The sequence below is a fragment of the Leptosomus discolor genome, chromosome 24, assembly GCF_034619465.1.
Source record: "Leptosomus discolor isolate bLepDis1 chromosome 24, bLepDis1.hap2, whole genome shotgun sequence".
Taxonomy (NCBI): Eukaryota; Metazoa; Chordata; class Aves; order Leptosomiformes; family Leptosomidae; genus Leptosomus; species Leptosomus discolor.
Window position 1 is genome coordinate 2841344 of NC_141414.1, and position 18545 is coordinate 2859888.

The 18545-nt window shown below is 51.0% G+C and overlaps 1 protein-coding gene across 1 annotated transcript; it reads left to right on the forward strand.

Annotated features, from left to right (window-relative positions):
* Positions 1-3060: 3060 nt before the first annotated feature.
* Positions 3061-17449, forward strand: TMPRSS9 (transmembrane serine protease 9). The gene is made up of 18 exons (XM_086477506.1): positions 3061-3193; positions 4066-4193; positions 4648-4715; positions 5125-5303; positions 6531-6572; positions 7568-7739; positions 7983-8257; positions 8434-8570; positions 9757-10072; positions 10915-11086; positions 12501-12772; positions 13463-13599; positions 14172-14532; positions 14622-14738; positions 15384-15555; positions 15882-16147; positions 16666-16802; positions 17288-17449. Exons 1-18 carry the CDS (start codon positions 3070-3072, stop codon positions 17447-17449), a joined length of 3237 nt encoding a protein of 1078 aa, XP_086333632.1. The 5' UTR covers positions 3061-3069.
* The last annotated feature ends 1096 nt before the right edge of the window (positions 17450-18545 follow it).

The window sequence follows — 18545 nt, forward strand, 5'->3', positions numbered from 1 at the left end:
CCCGACCAGCTCTTGTGAAGAAAACTGACTCGGTCCCAGACAAAACCAGCACAATGTCTTTTTAATTCTTTAACTCCCACCACTCACACAAAAAGAAAATAAACTTCCCTTATGCTAAGAGAGAGGGCAAAGAAGAAAAGTTTAGATTGTTTTGGGGAAGTAGAAGGCTTCTGCCTCTAAATATTCTATTTTTTCCAGTTAAAATGCCAGTGCAATCAATAATAGGAACTTCTTTCTAGGGTCCCATATTGCAGTATGACTTTTTATGTGCAGCCATGATTAGTTCAATCTAACCTGTATCATCAAAATAACACCCAGCCATAGCCAATTTTGTCTGTGATGTTAATTTTTTTCTCAGATGCATTTTTTCTACCTTTGAAGTGCATTGGTAGTAAGCCCACTATTGCACTGCCCAGCAGATCTGGACTAGATTTTTGATATTCCACATTCAGCATACTGCAAGAGAGCTGAGGACTCCCAAAACCTGTTGAAAGAGCGGAGGAGGGATTGCTCATGTGTATGTATTCAGATCACAAGGACCCCTGGAAAAAATGTTTCCTACCTGTCTCCTCTTAGCCAGAGTTGAATTGTCAAATGGGGATATTGTTAGCAAAGCACAGCGGCCCGAAGTGCCTATCCCTGCCAGGCTCAGTTGCAGCCGAAAAAGAAAAAAAAGAGGCATCTTGGACAGCCTCTCCCTACCTCTCCCCTTTCTCTCTGTCGCCTCACAGAGAAGTCACCTTTTAAAATCTCTTATCTGGAAGCTTCAGTTTAAAGAGCTGCTGACACCTCTTGGAAAACACTGAAAAGCTGTTCTGACACAGTGCTGCTGCTCCTTGTGTCCTGGGTCCCTTTCTGCCCTCTTTCTCTTTCATTGCTAGCTGCATTTGCATTAGAAAAGGCTGCTCCTCCCGGAGCCTCCCTGTTTGCTGAGGTCGCAGCCTGATTTATAGCATCAGTAAATAGCTGCTGCTGCAGCCCAACGAGCCACAGCATCTTCTGAACTGGTAGGAAGGGGCCAGTGCAGGTGTGACCAGTCAAGATGTCCCTCAGCAGGACAGAATTTGGGACTGATGAATGAAAAGCCAAGTGCATTTTATGTTCTTGAAGCTGTCAATATCTAGGCAGAGTATGAGAGATGAATTTGCCTTGCCAAGACTCTTCTGGTATGAGCTGCAAACCTGGTTTCCCAGCAGCTAGAGGCTGAGTCCTCAAAAACTCACTCTGAAGCCAAGGAACTTTGGACCTTTGGCCAAGGCAGCTGGACTTCCATCTGTTTCAACTCTCACCGCCCAGATCGTCTTAGATAGACTTTTGTGTGCCAGTCTGAAGGGAAGGGTTGTGTGTATTTGTCCTACCTGTGAGGAAGAATAGTAATCCAGAAATTTCATATATTTTAGGGCCAGAGGAGATCAGTGCCCTTTCTTGTCTCATTAGGCTTCTTGCAAAAACTAACATGACTGAAGTATGGCTGATCGAATAACTGTGGACAAAGCAGGATATCCCAGGCTGTTTCATTCCTACTGATACCCAGTTGTTGATGATGTGCAAAAGAAGGCCAACCACAGGCTGGCTTGTACTAGCAAAAGTGCAGACAGAAAAATGAGGTAAAAATGCTCTATTTTTGGCACTTTCAAGATCTTCTTTGGAGTACCATAACCCACCTGAACATCTTCAGTGTGTGACAAGCATTGACACACTGGAACAAGTCTAACAGAGTTCACTGAGTTGATCTCATGAGGCAGGAAAGATCACATGAAGGGACTTTGGTTCCTCTGCAGGAACCTTGTACCAGTTGAAGCAAAATACTGGAAGCTCCGGTGCCAGTGCTGACCACAGGGAAGGAGAAACTGCTCATCAAGATAGTAGTATAGCTGTAATTAAAGCACATATGAATTGCTCTGTATTACTAGGCACTGGGAACTCTCTGCTAAATACTGTGGTGAGTTTTGTCATCCATTGAATTTACTGACTGTGATTTTATATTTCCTTCACAGTTCTTGCAAAGATATGGAATAGCATTGAGCTATATATGAAACTTCATCCTTGAACCTGCCTTATAAACAGCTCCAGGATGAGGTTTATTACTTAGCCAGTTTTAATCCACATAGCAGATACCATGGGGACGTAAGTAGCCTAGTGTTAGGATTTCAGCAGCCAGGTCAGAATGGCCCAGTAGAAGCAGCCAAGGATTCTTGAGGTTTTCAATACCATTTGGCTTTGGTACATCCAGTAGCCAGAGTCCCAGGAAGGTCTGTCTCCAGAGCTCTGTTTAGACTGCAGAGTTTCCTGTTTAAGGATGTGGCTGCAGTCTAGTCTTGTTATTTGCAGGCCTGTAAGATGGCTCTGAGATAAATGTTGTACTTCCCAACTGAACTGTTCCACCTGCTGCTGCAGCGCCGTGACTCCTGAACAGCACCAAAGCATCTGCTGGTGACACTGGCTGGTTTCAGGGTCTTTACTAGGGGTGATGTCTGAGGCAGAAAGAGCAAGTCAAGATGTCAAGCCCAGTCCATACTCACAAACCCTCTTGCTGGGAGCTGACATATATATCATCATGCTATTATAGGTGGTAGGACCTTGAAACCCTGCTGCTAAAGCAAGCCTGGGGGCTGCCTGCTGAACAGCACGTACCGTGCGCTGTCCTGGTTGGACCCCAAGGCAGGGCCTGTGATGCTGGGACACTGGTTCAGCACTCACCCAGAGCTCATGTCACCAAAAGTGCCTGTGCAGAGCACAGAGATGGAGGCATCAGACTGGTTTGTACTCCCAACGGAGGCCATGCTCAGTGGTGGCCTCCTAGGAAGAAAGGGAAGGGGAACCAAGCAGGGAGGGGCCATGATGGTTAATGTGTTCAGGTCCTACAACCTGGATGTACTGGTAAAATCTGACTGCAGCCTGAGGCACATTCAGGGCATGCAGTGCGCGTCAATCCTTTTAATTCTTGTGATGATGCACTGGTTGGAGCTTCTGGGGCAACCATAGCTGGCATGTCACATTTCATCCCAGTGTTGCCCTTTTCCTCCTCTTTTTAATCACAGAGGCCATCTGTAGAGCTGCTCAGAAAGCATGGACCAGATAAAGCCAGTGCTAGGCACCCAGAGAAGGGGACTGAGGGCCAGCTGCTGGAAGGTAACCATTGCTGCTGCCGTGGTGGGCAGCGTGACAGCCCTCTACCTGGGGATCCTGCTGGGTGAGTGTGCATCTGGGTACATTCTTTCAATTTATCTGCACCAAAAAAAGAAATGGTCTGCACAGCTCACAGCCCTCATAGCAAAAGTTCTAAAGCCTTCTCCTGAGGACAAAATGCAGTCAACTCTCTCCACATACACACACAAACCCTAAGGCCTGTAGTCAACTCATGTTCTCAATATCTGACTTTAAAGCACTTTCTCTTCAGTGTTGCATGACATGTATGCTTTATTCTTTTCCTCTAATCTCACCCTGTGACCCCCAAATGTCCTGCACTGTACCTCACTGCCCCAGCCATCTCCTACCACAACCTCTTGCAGCCACTGACTATGGCCTGTTTCACTGTCCCACTCCAGAGCATGACCCACCATCTCCTTGTTTCTTCCACCTCCCTCCTGCTGCCTCTGGTGCCCCATGGCCAGATGCCACCTCAGGCCAGCGCCCTGGTGTGGACCCCAGCCTGACATGACTGACAGATCCCACCAGCACGGCTTTACTGTACAGCACCACTTTCTAAGCTGGCTTTGGTACCCAGCACGTCTTTCCCCAGCATGTTCCTGCCAGGATGGGGCCAATCTGGGATTGCACTGCCAGGTTGTACTCATCTGTTCATGAACTTTTGTCTCAAGCTTGACAAAATTCCACCATTTTCAAGTTCAAAATAGTTCAGTGCAAAATTCTCCTATTGCGTGTGTGCAGGGTAGCTCAGCACACTCATGGGGCACCCCCGAGGTAGCCAGGGGAGGCCAGGGACAGTGAAGCTGCTCATACCAGGGGGTCCAAAGCAGACAGCGAGGAAAGCTGGGTCCAGCCATGGCCCCAAATCTCCGTGTGTTCTTTGTGCCTCTGACAGACACTTTCCCTCTCTGGCAGCCTGTCACCCCGCGGGAGAGACCAGCTTTGAGCACACAGTGGAGCTGCGAGGAATCCCATTCAACAGCAGCTTACAGATGAAGAACTCGGACTACTACAGGGTGCTGACGCCCGCTCTTGAGAGGCTGGTGAGTTGATCTGGGCTTGCCAGGGCAAGACTGTGGTGGTTCCCCAGGGCCCAGCTTGACTGTTCCTCATTCAGCAGAATCTGGACAAGGGAAGGAGGAAAACAGGGATTTCTTCAACATCAGCAGGGTACACTGCAGGGCCGGGCTGCACTTCAAGAGGACCCACCAGGGCCCTAAGAGACATAGGCGGAGTGGGAAAAGTGTGCTCTAGTCTGTTCCTTGCAAAAGAGAGGTGGTAGGAAGGCATAAAAAGAGATGTGCTGCCTTGTGCCCTGAGCCAGGGTGGGAAGAGGGTTACACATGAGCTGGACACAGGTGCTCCTGCTGCCTACAGAGACTGGAGAAGGTGCTTCAGCCAGTTCCAGCTCCCTGCAAAATCCCAGGCGTTATCTAGTCCCATCTCCCTGGGGTCTTCTGCCTGGTAAGTGTGTGATCATCATTCTTTGCTTTGCAGTTTCTGTCCAGTTTCCAGGACTCTCAGCTGGACTGGAGCTGCACTGGTTGCACCATCCTGGGCTACAGGTGAGTGTAAGCAGCTCTCCCCGCAGACTGTGCAGCTCATGTTTTAAGGCATTTTGACAAGAAGGTGAGCTTACACTTAGTTCAAAACTAGTATAAAGAGAAACTGCTTTTTGGTCAAGGCTGCATTTTCTTCTGGGATCACACCAATGCTCTGGGTTCTTTCATTTGGAAATGGGGTCAGAAAGACACAGGAAAATGGCTGTGTTCGACCAAAGCTGAACTTTGGGCCAAAGAAGAAAAAAAAGCAAATTACCATTTCAGCCCAGGGCACATCTCCAGAGAAACCTGCGCCTTAAATTATTAAGAATTAGTTTTGTTTCCCTTGAGTTCCCTGTAGGCAGCTAGCACAAGAGCCTGTCCCTTGTACTGACCATGTAGCCAATCCACCCATTAATCCTCTGTCTTCCAGCAGGAATGGAAACTTGAGCGTGATCGTCCGTTTCCGCCTCCGCTTTGCCCCCCAGGATTCCCAGCCCCTGAGCTCTGCCGTGGAGGAGGAGGCTCTCCGGCATGGGCTGGTGGCTGCCCTGCAGAAGCAGGGTCTCTCCCTGGCTGCCTATGGGACTATATCCTCAGCTTCTCTTACAGGTATGCTCCTCCCGCAACTGCCAGAAGGTCAGAGCAAGGTGCCTTGTGATGGTCCTCCTAGCCACAAAGGTCACACTAGCAAAACCACAAACTGAGTCTCCGACAGCCAAACGTCTGCAGAGCTTTAGCTCTAGATGTTCAGTCAAGGCTTCATGGCCAGCAGCAGTGCTAGAAATGGGGGTGCTGCCAGGCACCCAAGCAAACCAACCAAAGATGCTCTGCCTGGCTCCCAGGTGCTACCAGCTTCACAAGACAGCGTCAGAAACGTGCCTAGATCTTGGCAGCTGGTCAGCAGATATTGGTAGGGAGTCCCCAGGTCCCCCTTCAAATCTAACACTGTCTGACTGCTCTCTGCCCTGCAAGAGCAGCTTTGGAGGCCTCAGCAGCAACAAAGCCTAAAGCATAAATTGCAGCTTCTTTGGCTTTTCTTGCAGCACCTGGAAACAGCCTGAGGGACAAGAGATCAAGCTTGAGGAGGTTAATTGCTGGGGTGTCTGTACCTACAAGTATGCAGCAGCCCTTAGGCAGTCCTCAGAACTGTAGCAATAATTTCTGCTTAGGTAGATATTTATGATACTTGAATTACTCTCTGAAACCACCTGACTAGAAGTTCTCCTTTCCTTTGGTGACTGTGGACTTGCCTGTGAGCGTAGGACTCGAGGTCAAGCGGATTTAAGAAAACATGGGCCTGGAAAACATAGACTCGTGGAATCATTTAGGTTGGAAAAGACCTTTAAGATCAAGTCCAATATCAAGGTCTGGGTTCTTCTGGAGCTTCCTCTGCACTCCCAGCGATGATGGGCAGGGTCCCTGTATCTTTGGGAGTCTTGTGCAGCCCAAATGGAGGGTGCACAGATGCCCCTTGGCTTTAGGCAACAGCCCTGCATAGCTTTAGCCTTGGAGACCGCTCCTGGGAGGCAGCTCACTGCCACAGCTCTTGGGAAATTTTCCTTGCACCCAGGATCACCCCAAAAGCCTGCAGGGCTGTAGATGGCCTCCCACACTATGCACTGTGCCCATGGGGGGGCAAACTGAGGAAGGGAACTGGGCCAGGAGCTCACCGCTGGCCGTGGGGCAGGGAAAGCAATTGCCCAGCAGGAGGAAAAGACAAAGCAAAGCCTCTGCCAGCCCTGGCCCGGGAGCAGCACAGCCCATGGGAGTACACAGCTCCTGTGCCCCCCGACTGGGTTGCCCTCACTGATCCTCATTCCTTCCACTTTGTCACAGGTCGCAGTGAGGTTTCCCCCCACAGACCTGGACTGAGAGCAGGTAAGAGCCAGGCAGCAGGATGAGCCACCTGCCCCAGCGTCCTCGGCTGCACTCCGCAGCCTGACCTGTAGCCTCCTCCTCACTGGTGGCCTGACTGCAGAGACAAGAGGTGTTTGTGGCCCAGCTTGTTCATAATGTAGTGGTCCAGGGCCCTTCACGCCTTTCCCCCTGCAAGCTCCGCTCTCAGCTCCAGCCCACAGGGGCTCTGGCACTGCCAAGGAGCAGAGTGACAAGGACACCGGGGTGGTTGCCCCTGGGGAAGCCAGAGGACGGTTGCTGGGAGGGCTGCAGGATACATGGGTGACTCAAGCCTTGCTGCCCCAGGGAGCTGCCCTGGAGACATGTTCACTTGCCAGAACACCCAGTGTGTGTGGAAAGAAAACCCTGACTGCGATGGCCAAAAAGATTGTGCTGATGCCTCTGATGAAAGGGGCTGTGGTCTCCTGCAGCAGGTCTTCTGGACATGGGGGACAGGCCACAACCCACTGCTGCAGCCCTTGATAGCTGTAACACCACTGGGCTTCCGGGCACTGAAGATGAGCCAAGGACACGGCACAACTTGTTGGGCCCATAGTAGATGTCTGCGTCAGGATGAGGGGGATTGTACCCTAGAAACACCTTGGTACCACCAACATCTGCAAAGGGTCATGACAAGGCCCACCTTCCTGGTGGGCTGACATGCTGGGCACGTGCCACATGCCCATGAGCTGCTGATGCAGTGTCTGAGCTTGTGAAACTAGCCAAGACACCTCTCTCCAGAATATTGTGCTTTAGAAGACTGTCAGGGAGGGCAATGGGCCAGTGCTTTGCAGTGCTCTTTTCCAAACCTGCAGGTTAAAGTCTGCCCTGTGACAGCCCTGGCACTGTTTTGCTGCTTGAGCATGTGCTGGGAGTGTGCACAAAGCTGAAGCAGCTTTTCCCACTTGCACCCGAGAGCCCTTCACTGGGGCACAGCTGGCAGGCTCCTGATGCACTGGCTCTCGCTTCCCTTTCAGGCTGCGGGAGCCGCCCTGCCATGCAGACTGCCAGCAGGATTGTGGGAGGCTCAGAGGCATCCAGAGGGGAGTTCCCATGGCAAGTCAGCCTGCGAGAGAACAACGAGCACTTCTGCGGTGCTGCAATCCTCACGGAGAAGTGGCTGGTGTCTGCTGCTCACTGCTTTACCGAGTAAGCTCCAGCCATGCTAGCTTGCCCCTCTGCCCCGCTTCCAAAAGCTGCCATATCTTCCGGCACAAACTCCCGCTGCACCACACTGCCTCATCATGCCCGGCTTCTTCCCCTACCTAAGCTCTTGTCCCGGAGCAGATGGCAGGATGGGCAGGAGGCAGCACCACCCACACCAGGCGGCTCTAGTTTGCAGGGCGGTGCTGTGGCCATAGGCTTATGCTGTCCCGGTTGTCTCTCTTCCAGATTTCAGGACCCAGCTATGTGGGCAGCCTACACGGGAACCACCTCACTCAGAGGCTCAGACAGCAGCACAGTGAAAATGGGCATTGCACGGATCATCCCGCACCCCTCCTACAACGCCGACACAGCTGACTACGACGTGGCCGTGCTGGAGCTGAAGAGACCTGTGACCTTCACGAAGTACATCCAGCCCGTGTGCCTGCCAGCCGCTGGGCACCACTTCCCCGCCAGCAAGAAGTGCCTTATCTCTGGCTGGGGCTACCTCAAGGAGGATTTCTGTAAGCAAAGCATGGCAGGTGGCAGAGGAGGCAGGGTGGGCTGTGAGCGGTGCAGCAGGCACCAGGGAAGGGAATGCAGGCCATGCTCTGGCCAGCCAGGGTGGGCTGTAACATGGGCAGCTGGTCCCATGCAAGGCTCCCTGTGGTGAGCTCATGATCACATCTGTCTCGTTTAGTGGTGAAACCCGATTTCCTACAGAAAGCAACAGTGGAGCTGCTGGACCAGAAGCTGTGCTCCAGCCTCTACAGCCACATCCTCACAGACAGGATGCTCTGCGCTGGCTACCTGGAGGGGAAAGTCGACTCCTGCCAGGTAAGATTTGCCCAAGGAAGCCAGCACACCTTCCTGCATGAGTCTTTTGCCCTTACAGTATGCACCAAGCAGCACTTCAAGAAGCAGTATCTGACCCCATGGTCATGGTCCATGTCCCCTCCGCAAGGTTTGAGGCCATGCCTTGGCCCCAAGCACAGATCAGGAACTGCAGAAGACAAAAATGAGAATGTGTTCTTTACTGCTTAGAGCAGGGCACTGGTGTTTAAGGGGCTCTTTAGCTATTTTAACTACTTTTCTCTACTTCCTGAGCTCTAACTGGGGCTGGTGCTACGAAAGTACCTGGCAGGTCCTCAGATCAAAATCCAGAAGGCAAAGGGCAGCAGCAGAAACTAAAACATACACAACGGTTTTTGGTGAACAACTTGGTGCTTTCCCTAGTTAGCCTTTATCTAGCCTGGAATTGCAAATGGCCAGCTGGAAAAAATTCTGACTATGAGAGGAGGACTATGATTTCCATGGCTGTCCCTGTGGTTTGGCAGGGCCCTTCATACCTGCAGCCACCACGGGTGCAAAACTGCACTTCTCTGGTGGTAGCACTTCATACTTCTGCACCAAATGCAGCACGAACACTGGAGAAGGGCCAAGAATGAATGATTTGAGGTTGGATGATGAACATAAGCCATCTGGTTATTCATTACTCACCTAGAGCAATCCAGCCTCTGGAAGGCGCTGCCAGCTTCACAGCCACAGGTCCTACATCAGTGACACTCACATGGCCCCACAGTACCAAAGCACTGACCAGGGAGCCACAGGCCAAATCAAGAAAACGTCATGTAAAGATTAGCATGGTCTCCCTGGGTTGCGTATCATGCAATGCAGACCCACCATCTGGCTGTTTAGGGGCTGCTGAGCTTAAACTTCAAGAGCAGCAGTTTAACAAATGATTAAACCAGTAGAAACGCTTATCCTAGATTTTATGGAGGATGTCCTTGTGCTTTTCTGGCATATCAAGGGCACAAGGCTACTGCTTAATAGCAGGACAGTGTGCCCACACGGAGGAGCACCCAGGAGATGCTTCACTTATTACTAGGTTGGAGTAAATAAGCAGAGGTGAGCTGGGATACACAGGGGCAGAGCACCCCAGTCTGGCAGAGGTACACTGAAGGTGGCCAGGGCGAGCTTGGCACATCCCCAGGGAAAGCTCACCATCTGGCTTCTCTTGCAGGGTGACTCCGGTGGGCCCCTGGTTTGCGAAGAACCATCTGGCAGATTTTTCCTGGCAGGAATCGTGAGTTGGGGAATTGGATGTGCTGAAGCCAGGCGGCCTGGGGTTTACACACGTGTTACCAAACTCAGAGACTGGATCTTGGATGCTATTTCTGCCTTCCCCACCTCCATAGCCCATCCTGGCCCTCTAATACACTCCAGTACTACCAGTAACGTGGTCAGCTCTCAAGAGCTCAACACCACCACCGGAGCAATCCCCACCACTTCACCAGCCCCAGCTGCCAGCGAGCCAGTGACTGCACTGAGACCACAAGGTATAAGCACCTTCAGGGTGGGTGCACCTTGACAGGAAGAGTGGCTGGTACAGGTCCAAATGTTGGGTTTGTTCTTCTGCTGAGCTGAAATGACCTTCAGTGGGGTGACCCACACAACCCATGCCTAAGTGCTAAGGGCCAAGGCACAAGTGACACTATCTGGCTGCCCTGTCTCAGCCCAGAGCAGCCTGGCAAAGCCACTCACTCCTGCGCAGAGGAGTTCCATGGCCTCCTTTGCTTCTGCAACTGCATGTGTAATTCCGTCTGCTGCCTGCTCCAGCAGGCCCAGGACAGGGTACTAGGGCACAGCAGCACCTGACACTGTTTAACCTGCTGACCACTCACTTTTGTTTGCCAGCTAAGGATCTCCTAGTGGTTCAACATTGATGGCTGCAACTTCACAGCAGCCACGCATCCTTCTCTCTGATGGGAAGGAGGGCCATTATCTATAAGGTGACCTGTCAGCTCCAAGGAGCCCTCCCAGCAGCTCTGCAGGGAAATATGAATGTAGGGAATTTTTCTGAATTTAGGATTAACTTTTTGTCTGGAATGGCAAGGCTAAGAGGCACAGAGCTGCTGGTTACCCTGCCTTCAAGAAAGGCACAGGATTAAGGATTTGCCAAGGGCAAGATGCAGAACAGCAGTTAGGGTGAAGCCCATGTATGGCTATGCATGGCCACCATCAAGGACCCTCTCCATCAGCAGGCAGGGTTTGGGTGGATGCCTCACACTTCAGCCCTGAACTGTCCCTGCTCAGACTTACTGGTTAGAGAGAGCAAAAGTCTCTCCCCACTTGTCATCTGCTAGGAGTACTCACAAATCATGCTTTGGCTTTTGTTCAGAGTGTGGAGGACGACCGGGATTCTCTAAACCCAGCAAGATCGTGGGAGGAACAGATGCTTCCAGAGGAGAGATCCCCTGGCAAGTCAGCCTGAAAGAAGATTCAAGGCATTTCTGTGGAGCCACCATAATTGGGGACCGCTGGCTGCTGTCAGCAGCTCACTGCTTCAATGAGTAAGAGTCCATCCCTGCTAGCACTGCTGTTCCAGCTTGCCTGCCCAGCGGCACATATTGGACATTAATTTTTGTTTCTGCTGGAGATTCATTGTAAAAGGGGTTTTGTGGGGAGGCTGGGATGAGGTAGGGAAAGGTTAAAGTAGCCTGGGCAGGGAGCAAGGACAACACATGTAGCAGGGGTGGAAAAGGACAGGTGCCACAAGAGAAGAGTTACTTAATGAAATTTAACCTTAAAAATGGGCTGTAATATAGGAAATAGAAACATGTGGTCAGCTGTTGAAGGGAAGATGGTCAGTTCAATCCTGCTTAGTTCTGTTAAACAGCAAGAGCCGAAGCCCAGATTTATAACTAACCTAGATAAAGAAACGAGTAGCAAGAGGATAATGCTTGATAAGAGTAAATATTCCTGCAAGCAGAAAAGGTGGGGACTAACTAGGATGAGTTTCAAGACAACCGCATGCATTAAATAGCTGGGCGATAAAGCAGCAAGTGAAACGCAAGGTAGCAAAGGCAAGCTGAAGTGAAGCACATCATAGCAAAAAAGCAGTGCTGTCTGTCTGCAGGGGATGGTGAGTCTCCATCGGCTTTTACCATTCACAAGAAGGTCAGAAATACTGTGGATATTGCTGTGAAAACAGCAGTTCTGTGGGCAGTGGCAATTAAGGAGCAAGTAAACGGTAGTAATTATTAGATAAACAACTGAGAGTACGTGGCTGGTAGCCCACAGCATACTGACTTCTCAACCATTGCATGCACTGCTAAGATAACATCATAAAAAGGCTAACATGAGACACAAGGATGAGCTGGGTGTGGAAGAGCATCCATAACAAGCACAACAAAACAGACCAGACTAGCCTTGGGTAAAGGGACAACTGAGTGGGAAGGGAGTATGTGATAGGGTCTACAGAAGGGTACAAAGCATTCCAGGAAAGCCTTCTTACTGTTTTTCTAAGATACCAAATAACCATGAAAAGCAGGTGGAAAACAATCAAAAGGAAGCAGTTCTTCATAAATGTCATTAAACTAAATGTTTTAAATTCACATGGGGTTAAAAAAAAAAAAAAAGGAATAAAACACAACTCTAGAAAAATACAAATAAACCCCCAAATCCATCAAGACCTACTGAATATAGACACACCATCTGTGTGCCTGAACACTCCTGAAATCACAAATTGCTGGAGGTGAGGAGAGGATTACTACATGTTTACTTGCTCTTCAGGAAACATCCAACATGTGCCACTGCTCATTGAGCCTGACTTAGCAGGGCTGCTCTTCGTGGGCTCTGCTCTGGTAAAGTTTCAAACATTGATAATTTAAAGTTGTCTGCAATTTAATTGTCTGCAATTTAAAAGTTAGAAATCATACTAGGCATATGTGTGTCAGCATGATGTTTAGGATTATGTATTTGTAGGACAAATCTAGAAGAGATTGAAGCCTACGTGGGAACAACATCACTAAATGGAACAGACGGGACTGCAGTGAAAGTCAATGTGATGAGAGTGATCCAGCATCCTCTCTTCAACCCTATTATTCTGGACTTTGATGTGGCTGTACTGAAGTTAGCAAGGCCTCTTGTCTTCAACAAATACATCCAGCCCGTCTGTCTCCCAGATGCTGTGCAGAACTTTTCTGTTGGAAAGAAATGCGTAATTTCTGGCTGGGGTGACCTCCAAGAAGGGAATGGTAAGCAGTGGTGCATTACCAGTTCATTTGCTCTGGAGCAGTGACAGGCTCAGCAGCAAAGCCTGTGCCACTGTGACCAAGACAGTCCTGGGAACATACAGAACAGGGGACAGTAACAGGGACAGTCAGGAACTAACAGAAACACAGGGCACTACCTTAAACGGCAGTTTAGAAGCCATCAGCAAACAAGAAAATTGAGAGCACAGCTTGGCAGGAACCAGGAGAAACCTGCTGGTCTCCCCTCAATAGTTCTCCCACGTTAAGCAAGAGGGGGCCGCTGCCTCAGTGGCCTGCTGTAGCTCTGGCAGGACAGTATGTCAGCCTCAGCAACCACGCTCAGTCACAAAGATACTCCAAGCAATTAGAAAAAGCAAAGATCCCACTGTAGGGAGAAGGCCTGAGCATGGCACGTGTGCTACCAAAGAAGCCCTACTGCCCCTTTAACAGTTGACCACAAGCTGTCAAGACAACAGAAACCTGCTGCCTGTGTGCAGTATCCTTTGCACAGATATGAAACTGCACCCTGGGGTGAGCCAGGAGCTTCAAGGCTGCTGACAGAGCAGCCTATATAGCACTCGATGCCTGTGGGGGATTAGAGCCCATTTTCCTGAAATACCTGTTGGGTCAGTCTAAAAGCCCTTAGTTCCCATTCCCTCTACTGCACTCGCAAATCCTGTGCTTTTCACACAGTTACCAAGCCTGAGATCCTGCAGAAAGCCTCTGTGGGCATCATAGACCAGAAGATCTGCAACTTCCTCTACAACTTCTCCCTCACTGACCGAATGATCTGTGCTGGCTTCCTGGAGGGGAAGATAGACTCATGCCAGGTAGGATCTAGGATTTCTCTACTCCTCTGTGGATTGTTCCAGAAGGGTGGGATAACTCACAGCATCTGCAAATCCTTGGGAAATACATGCTGAGCTGCTGTGGCCAGGCTGTAATCCACATGTACTTTAGCTCAAAAAACCCAGCCCACTGCCTTGAAGCTTTGGAAAAGTAAACAAAGCTCCATCAAGTTGAGCATGGCTTAATCCAACACCCTGCTGCTCTGTCTGGCCAGACTGGAGTCCTGGATGAAGCAGGTCTCCTCCTGGCAGTCAGACAGTGGTAGTTGGTGGTGGCTGTCCTTCACTTGTGGAAAGGTGCTGTCAGGAGCTATTAACTTTCATGACAAATGCTACGTGTGTCTGTGCAGCCAGGCTGAGCTATTGACCTTAGTTTCGGCCTCTGCACACTCATGTCTTGCACACGTACTGCATGTCAGCAGACGGCCCTGCAGGGCTGGAGAAAGAAGAGTTTGGGGCTTGCTAAGTCCTCGCAGTGTGGCTGAGAGGCAGCTCCATGGAGACCTGTCTTGGGGAGATTCGGCTGAGCAGCCATTGCCTTGCTTCTTCCTCAGGGAGATTCAGGTGGACCCTTGGCCTGTGAGGTGACCCCAGGAGTGTTTTATCTGGCCGGCATTGTGAGCTGGGGAATTGGTTGTGCCCAGGCTACGAAACCTGGTGTGTACTCCAGAATTACCAAACTCAAGGATTGGATCCTTGATACCATCTCACAGTTGCCCGGTCCTGGCACAGGCACGCCTTCCAGTTCAGCCATCACTAGAACTTCTACTGCAGCAATCTTCACCCGCCAGCCCAGCACAACAGCTGCAAGTCCAATCAACAGAACCACTCTGGGGATGAAGACAACCACAACCATGAAAGAAAACTCCACAGCTCTGAAAACCACTGAGCCTGCCAAACCCACCCAAACCCCAGGTAAAATTGATGACATTTGTTGGCATGTTGGTAGACCTCCAGCCCCAGCACATAGGGTACTGAGCAGGCCATGGGTTATTGCCTTCCAGTGGTGCCTTGTACCAGCCTCACCTTCAAGTGTTCCAGCAAGGTCTGTATTGGAAAAGAAAATCCTGAATGTGATGGCATTGTTGACTGCAGCAATGGCTTCGATGAGCGCAACTGCAGTGAGTACTGCTGTGCAGCCTGCCACTGCTGCCCAGACCTATTCTACATTACCTGGGCTCCCCAGTGCAACCCACCAACTTCACATGGGCTGTCTTGGGCCCCACATTGTGCACTGGGGGCTTGGGACAGCCCCTTGTGATCTAGGTCCTACTTGGTCTGCCAGAGCCTATAACGAGATAAAGCTGGATGAGCAAGGTCCAAACTTTCTGCCAGAAAACATGGCCTCATCTCCTATGCTACAATTATTAGAACCCATTTCCCAGCACACAGGCCTTGTGGCCGGTCAGTCTGCTAGTACAGGCTGGCAAGACAGCTCTGAACAACATGGCAGCCCAGAAGATGTCTTGACATCCCTGGGACTTCTTCTTGGACTGCACATTCCTTGCTGTGTGATAGCTCAGCCAGTCCATCCAAACATCCCCTCCTCATGTAGCATATCCCTGGAAGGTGTGATCTGTGACAACATGTGAAAGTTCCCAAACCACACCATGTCTACCAAGCCTTGCCTCAGACGGCTGAATTAAAGTTGTCACATCCTACTGCCCTGTGTATGTCTCCCCAGAAGGTACGGGCTGTGGAAAGACGGCAGACATCCTTTTCACTTATGGTTCCTTAAAATCACGGTGCCTCTTCTTCTGTCCCAGACTGTGGCCTAACAACTGCTCTGGCCTTCAGCAAGATTGTGGGTGGCAGCACTGCGGCTCAAGGAGAATGGCCCTGGCAAGTCAGCCTCTGGCTTCAGCAGAAAGAGCACAAGTGCGGGGCTGTCCTCATTGCCGACCGGTGGCTGCTCTCTGCAGCTCACTGCTTTGATATGTAAGTCTGAGATGGGCTAGTGAAGCCAGCTGGCTCTTGGCCTCACTCCTGTCAGCCTGCCTGCCCTTCCCCTTCCTCACAGCCCAGCACCGTGGCTGGGATGCTCTGCCCCACTGGAAGCACACGCTCCCTATTACAGATGTGCCCCTACAGTAAGCGTGAAGAGGAGTGAGTGGAGCAAAGCCTGGGTATGTCCACGGTGTGGTGGAGACAGGGGTCCTGGCCTCACAGGGTGTGGCCATAGTGCATCCCAGCCCCACAAGTGGAGGAACAGCCCTCCTTGTGAGACCATGCTCCTAACAGCCAGGTTTGCTGTCTTTCTGCAGTTACAGTGACCCCAAAATGTGGGTGGCCTTTCTAGGAACGCCCTTCCTGAGTGGCATCGATGGCAAAATGGAGAAAATACTCCGTATCCACAAGCACCCTTTTTACAACGTCTACAGCCTGGACTACGATGTAGCACTGCTAGAGCTGGACATGCCCGTCAAGTTCAGCAGCACCATCAAACCTGTATGTCTCCCAGACAATTCACACGTCTTCCATGAAGGAGCCAGATGCTTCATCACAGGCTGGGGCTCCACGAAGGAAGGAGGTACTGGCTGAGAGGGCTCCCTCACATCCATGGTGGCCAAGCTAAGTGCCACCTATCCTGCGAGCCCTACAATTCCCACTCCACTGCCCCAAGCACTCCCCATGCCAGGCCAGACCCTGCAGGACACACCAACCTGGGCAAGGCATGGTGTCACCACAATCTCATCCACAGCCACCATGCACTGTACTCCGCTATTTGGTGACACCTCTGCCCTCTTGCAGCCTTCCCAAGCTTTCTACATGGCAGCCATTGTGCTCCCCATCCCTGCAGCAGCTGCTCCAGCTGTGCTCCTGCAGTACAAGGACCACCGTGACACCATTTCTGTCTGGTCAGCCGAGCTGCCTGACAAACTACACACCCAAGGGACCTTCCTGTGCTTGCTCTGCTGGGGAGGAACCAGACCTGACTCAGGTCTCTCCCTTTGGCAAGCAAGTAAGGCTGCAGAGACCCCACTCCTACACATGCTGCTGCTTCTCACATACTATGCACCAAGCTAACAGTTATACTTGTCTCCTCAGGTCTCATGTCAAAGCATCTGCAAAAAGCAGCAGTGAACGTGATTGGAGACCAGGCCTGCAAAAAGTTCTATCCTGTCCAGATCAGCAGCAGGATGCTGTGCGCTGGTTTCCCACAGGGCACCGTCGACAGTTGTTCAGTGAGTGTGAGAACAGCAAATTATGTGGCTGGGACAGAGCAAACTTGTGCAAAGTCCCTGGGCTATATTCTCTCAGGAGGGTCTTGCCTTGCCTCCCCTAGCTCAGCTGTCTGTCCATCCATCTCCACTGGCTGTTGCCATTATCCAAGCCCATCCTGCATACACCTCATTCTGCTTGCCCCACCAACCTGTGGCAGAGGAGGGAAACATGCAGAAAGGTAATGCCAAGCAAGAGACCACAGGGATACCATGGAGCCCATTTCATGCCCCTGTTGTGCCTCTGAACATGCTCTTCCATGTTCCAGAACCCCAGCCTGCATTCAAGTACCTCACCGAGCAGTCCTCCAGCTCAGGAGCAGGCTCCTGGGGAGGTGGGGAACAGGACAGCAAATGCTTCTATGTCCCAGAAAGAAAGAACATCTCATAGCTGGGGGAGATGGGCTTCCTCTTTGGCTTCATACAGGACTGTTTTTCTCTCTCTGCAGGGTGATGCAGGTGGGCCCCTGGCATGTAAAGAACCCTCAGGGAAGTGGTTTCTAGCAGGAATCACAAGCTGGGGCTATGGCTGTGCCAGGCCATACTTCCCTGGTGTCTACACCAAAGTCACAGCTGTCCAGGGCTGGATTGCGCAGAACCTCAAGCTCTGAAGCTGCATTTCACCGCCCAGGGAAGACGACGAATGAGAGGAGTAACTGCCAGAGGATGCACTAACCCCTCAGCTGTTGTACATTTTTTTTTTGATGCTGCAACAGGGTGAAGATGGCCCGCAGGTACTAAGCAAATGCCAGTGTTGGGTGACCCACTGCAGTTGTGACACCGGGGCATTTGATAACTGCTTTGCATAGAATGGTACAATTCTAGACATTTTCTATAAATAAATGAGGCCTGTCCCATCTTAAGACCTGGCCAAACATCCTATGTATTAAAATGTGACCTTTCTCTTTGGAGGGGTGCCTGAAACATCTGCCAGAGACTCATGTAGTTGGGCTGACCTCTATCCATAAGCTGTCATCCCAAAGCCAAGCCAAGAGACAAGTGAACTTTGCCCCAGCCCACAGTTATGCCTGTGCAGAAGCCTCAGACCTCACTGCCTTGATGGAGCTGTGACATTGTACAACAGCTTTTGGAAAGGGCACGGTACTGTTCCCACTCAACGCTTGGTAGTAGTAAGCTCAGTGACGATCCCCTGGTCTCATCATTTCATCACAAGACAGGGCTAAAACACTTGGACTTAGGACTGCACAGGCCCTCACCTGTACTAGAGAATCAGGACAGGCTTCTCCTACACCCCCACACGCCCAGCTCCCTTTGCATAAGGGAACTGGTGATTTAATTGACAAAGATTACGGCATAGCAACACAGACCACTATGCTGGTTAAGCTAGGTGGGAAAAATTCAAAGTGCTGAGACAGTGGCCCAAGGATACAGCTCCCTCCGTGGGAAATCAGGTCCCCCTAGCCAGCACACGGCACTCAGACACTGTTCACAAGAAAAAACCGCTGCAGAGTTCACGTGTGAAGTCTTGGGCAGACTTGCAACATCTCATAGATTTGACCACCAAAACTGAACAACAGCTAGTACCCCAAACCCCTTCCTAGTCTTTGGCACTTAAGCTCTGCATTTGGGTCTAGCAAGAATTTTCTTCTTTCCCAACCCAACTGGCCATGAGATCCACCAGTTTCCCAGCTAGAGCACTAGCAAGGTAGAAGACCTGGCTTACAGGCACGGCTCAGCTCAAGATGG

Bases quoted from the DNA above. Each gene is read 5' to 3' on its own strand.
- TMPRSS9 (XM_086477506.1), top strand. From the start codon at position 3,070: ATGGACCAGATAAAGCCAGTGCTAGGCACCCAGAGAAGGGGACTGAGG. The intron at 14,739-15,383 runs GTGAGTACTGCT...CTTCTGTCCCAG, and splicing joins CTTCGATGAGCGCAACTGCA to ACTGTGGCCTAACAACTGCT. The intron at 15,556-15,881 runs GTAAGTCTGAGA...GTCTTTCTGCAG, and splicing joins GCAGCTCACTGCTTTGATAT to TTACAGTGACCCCAAAATGT.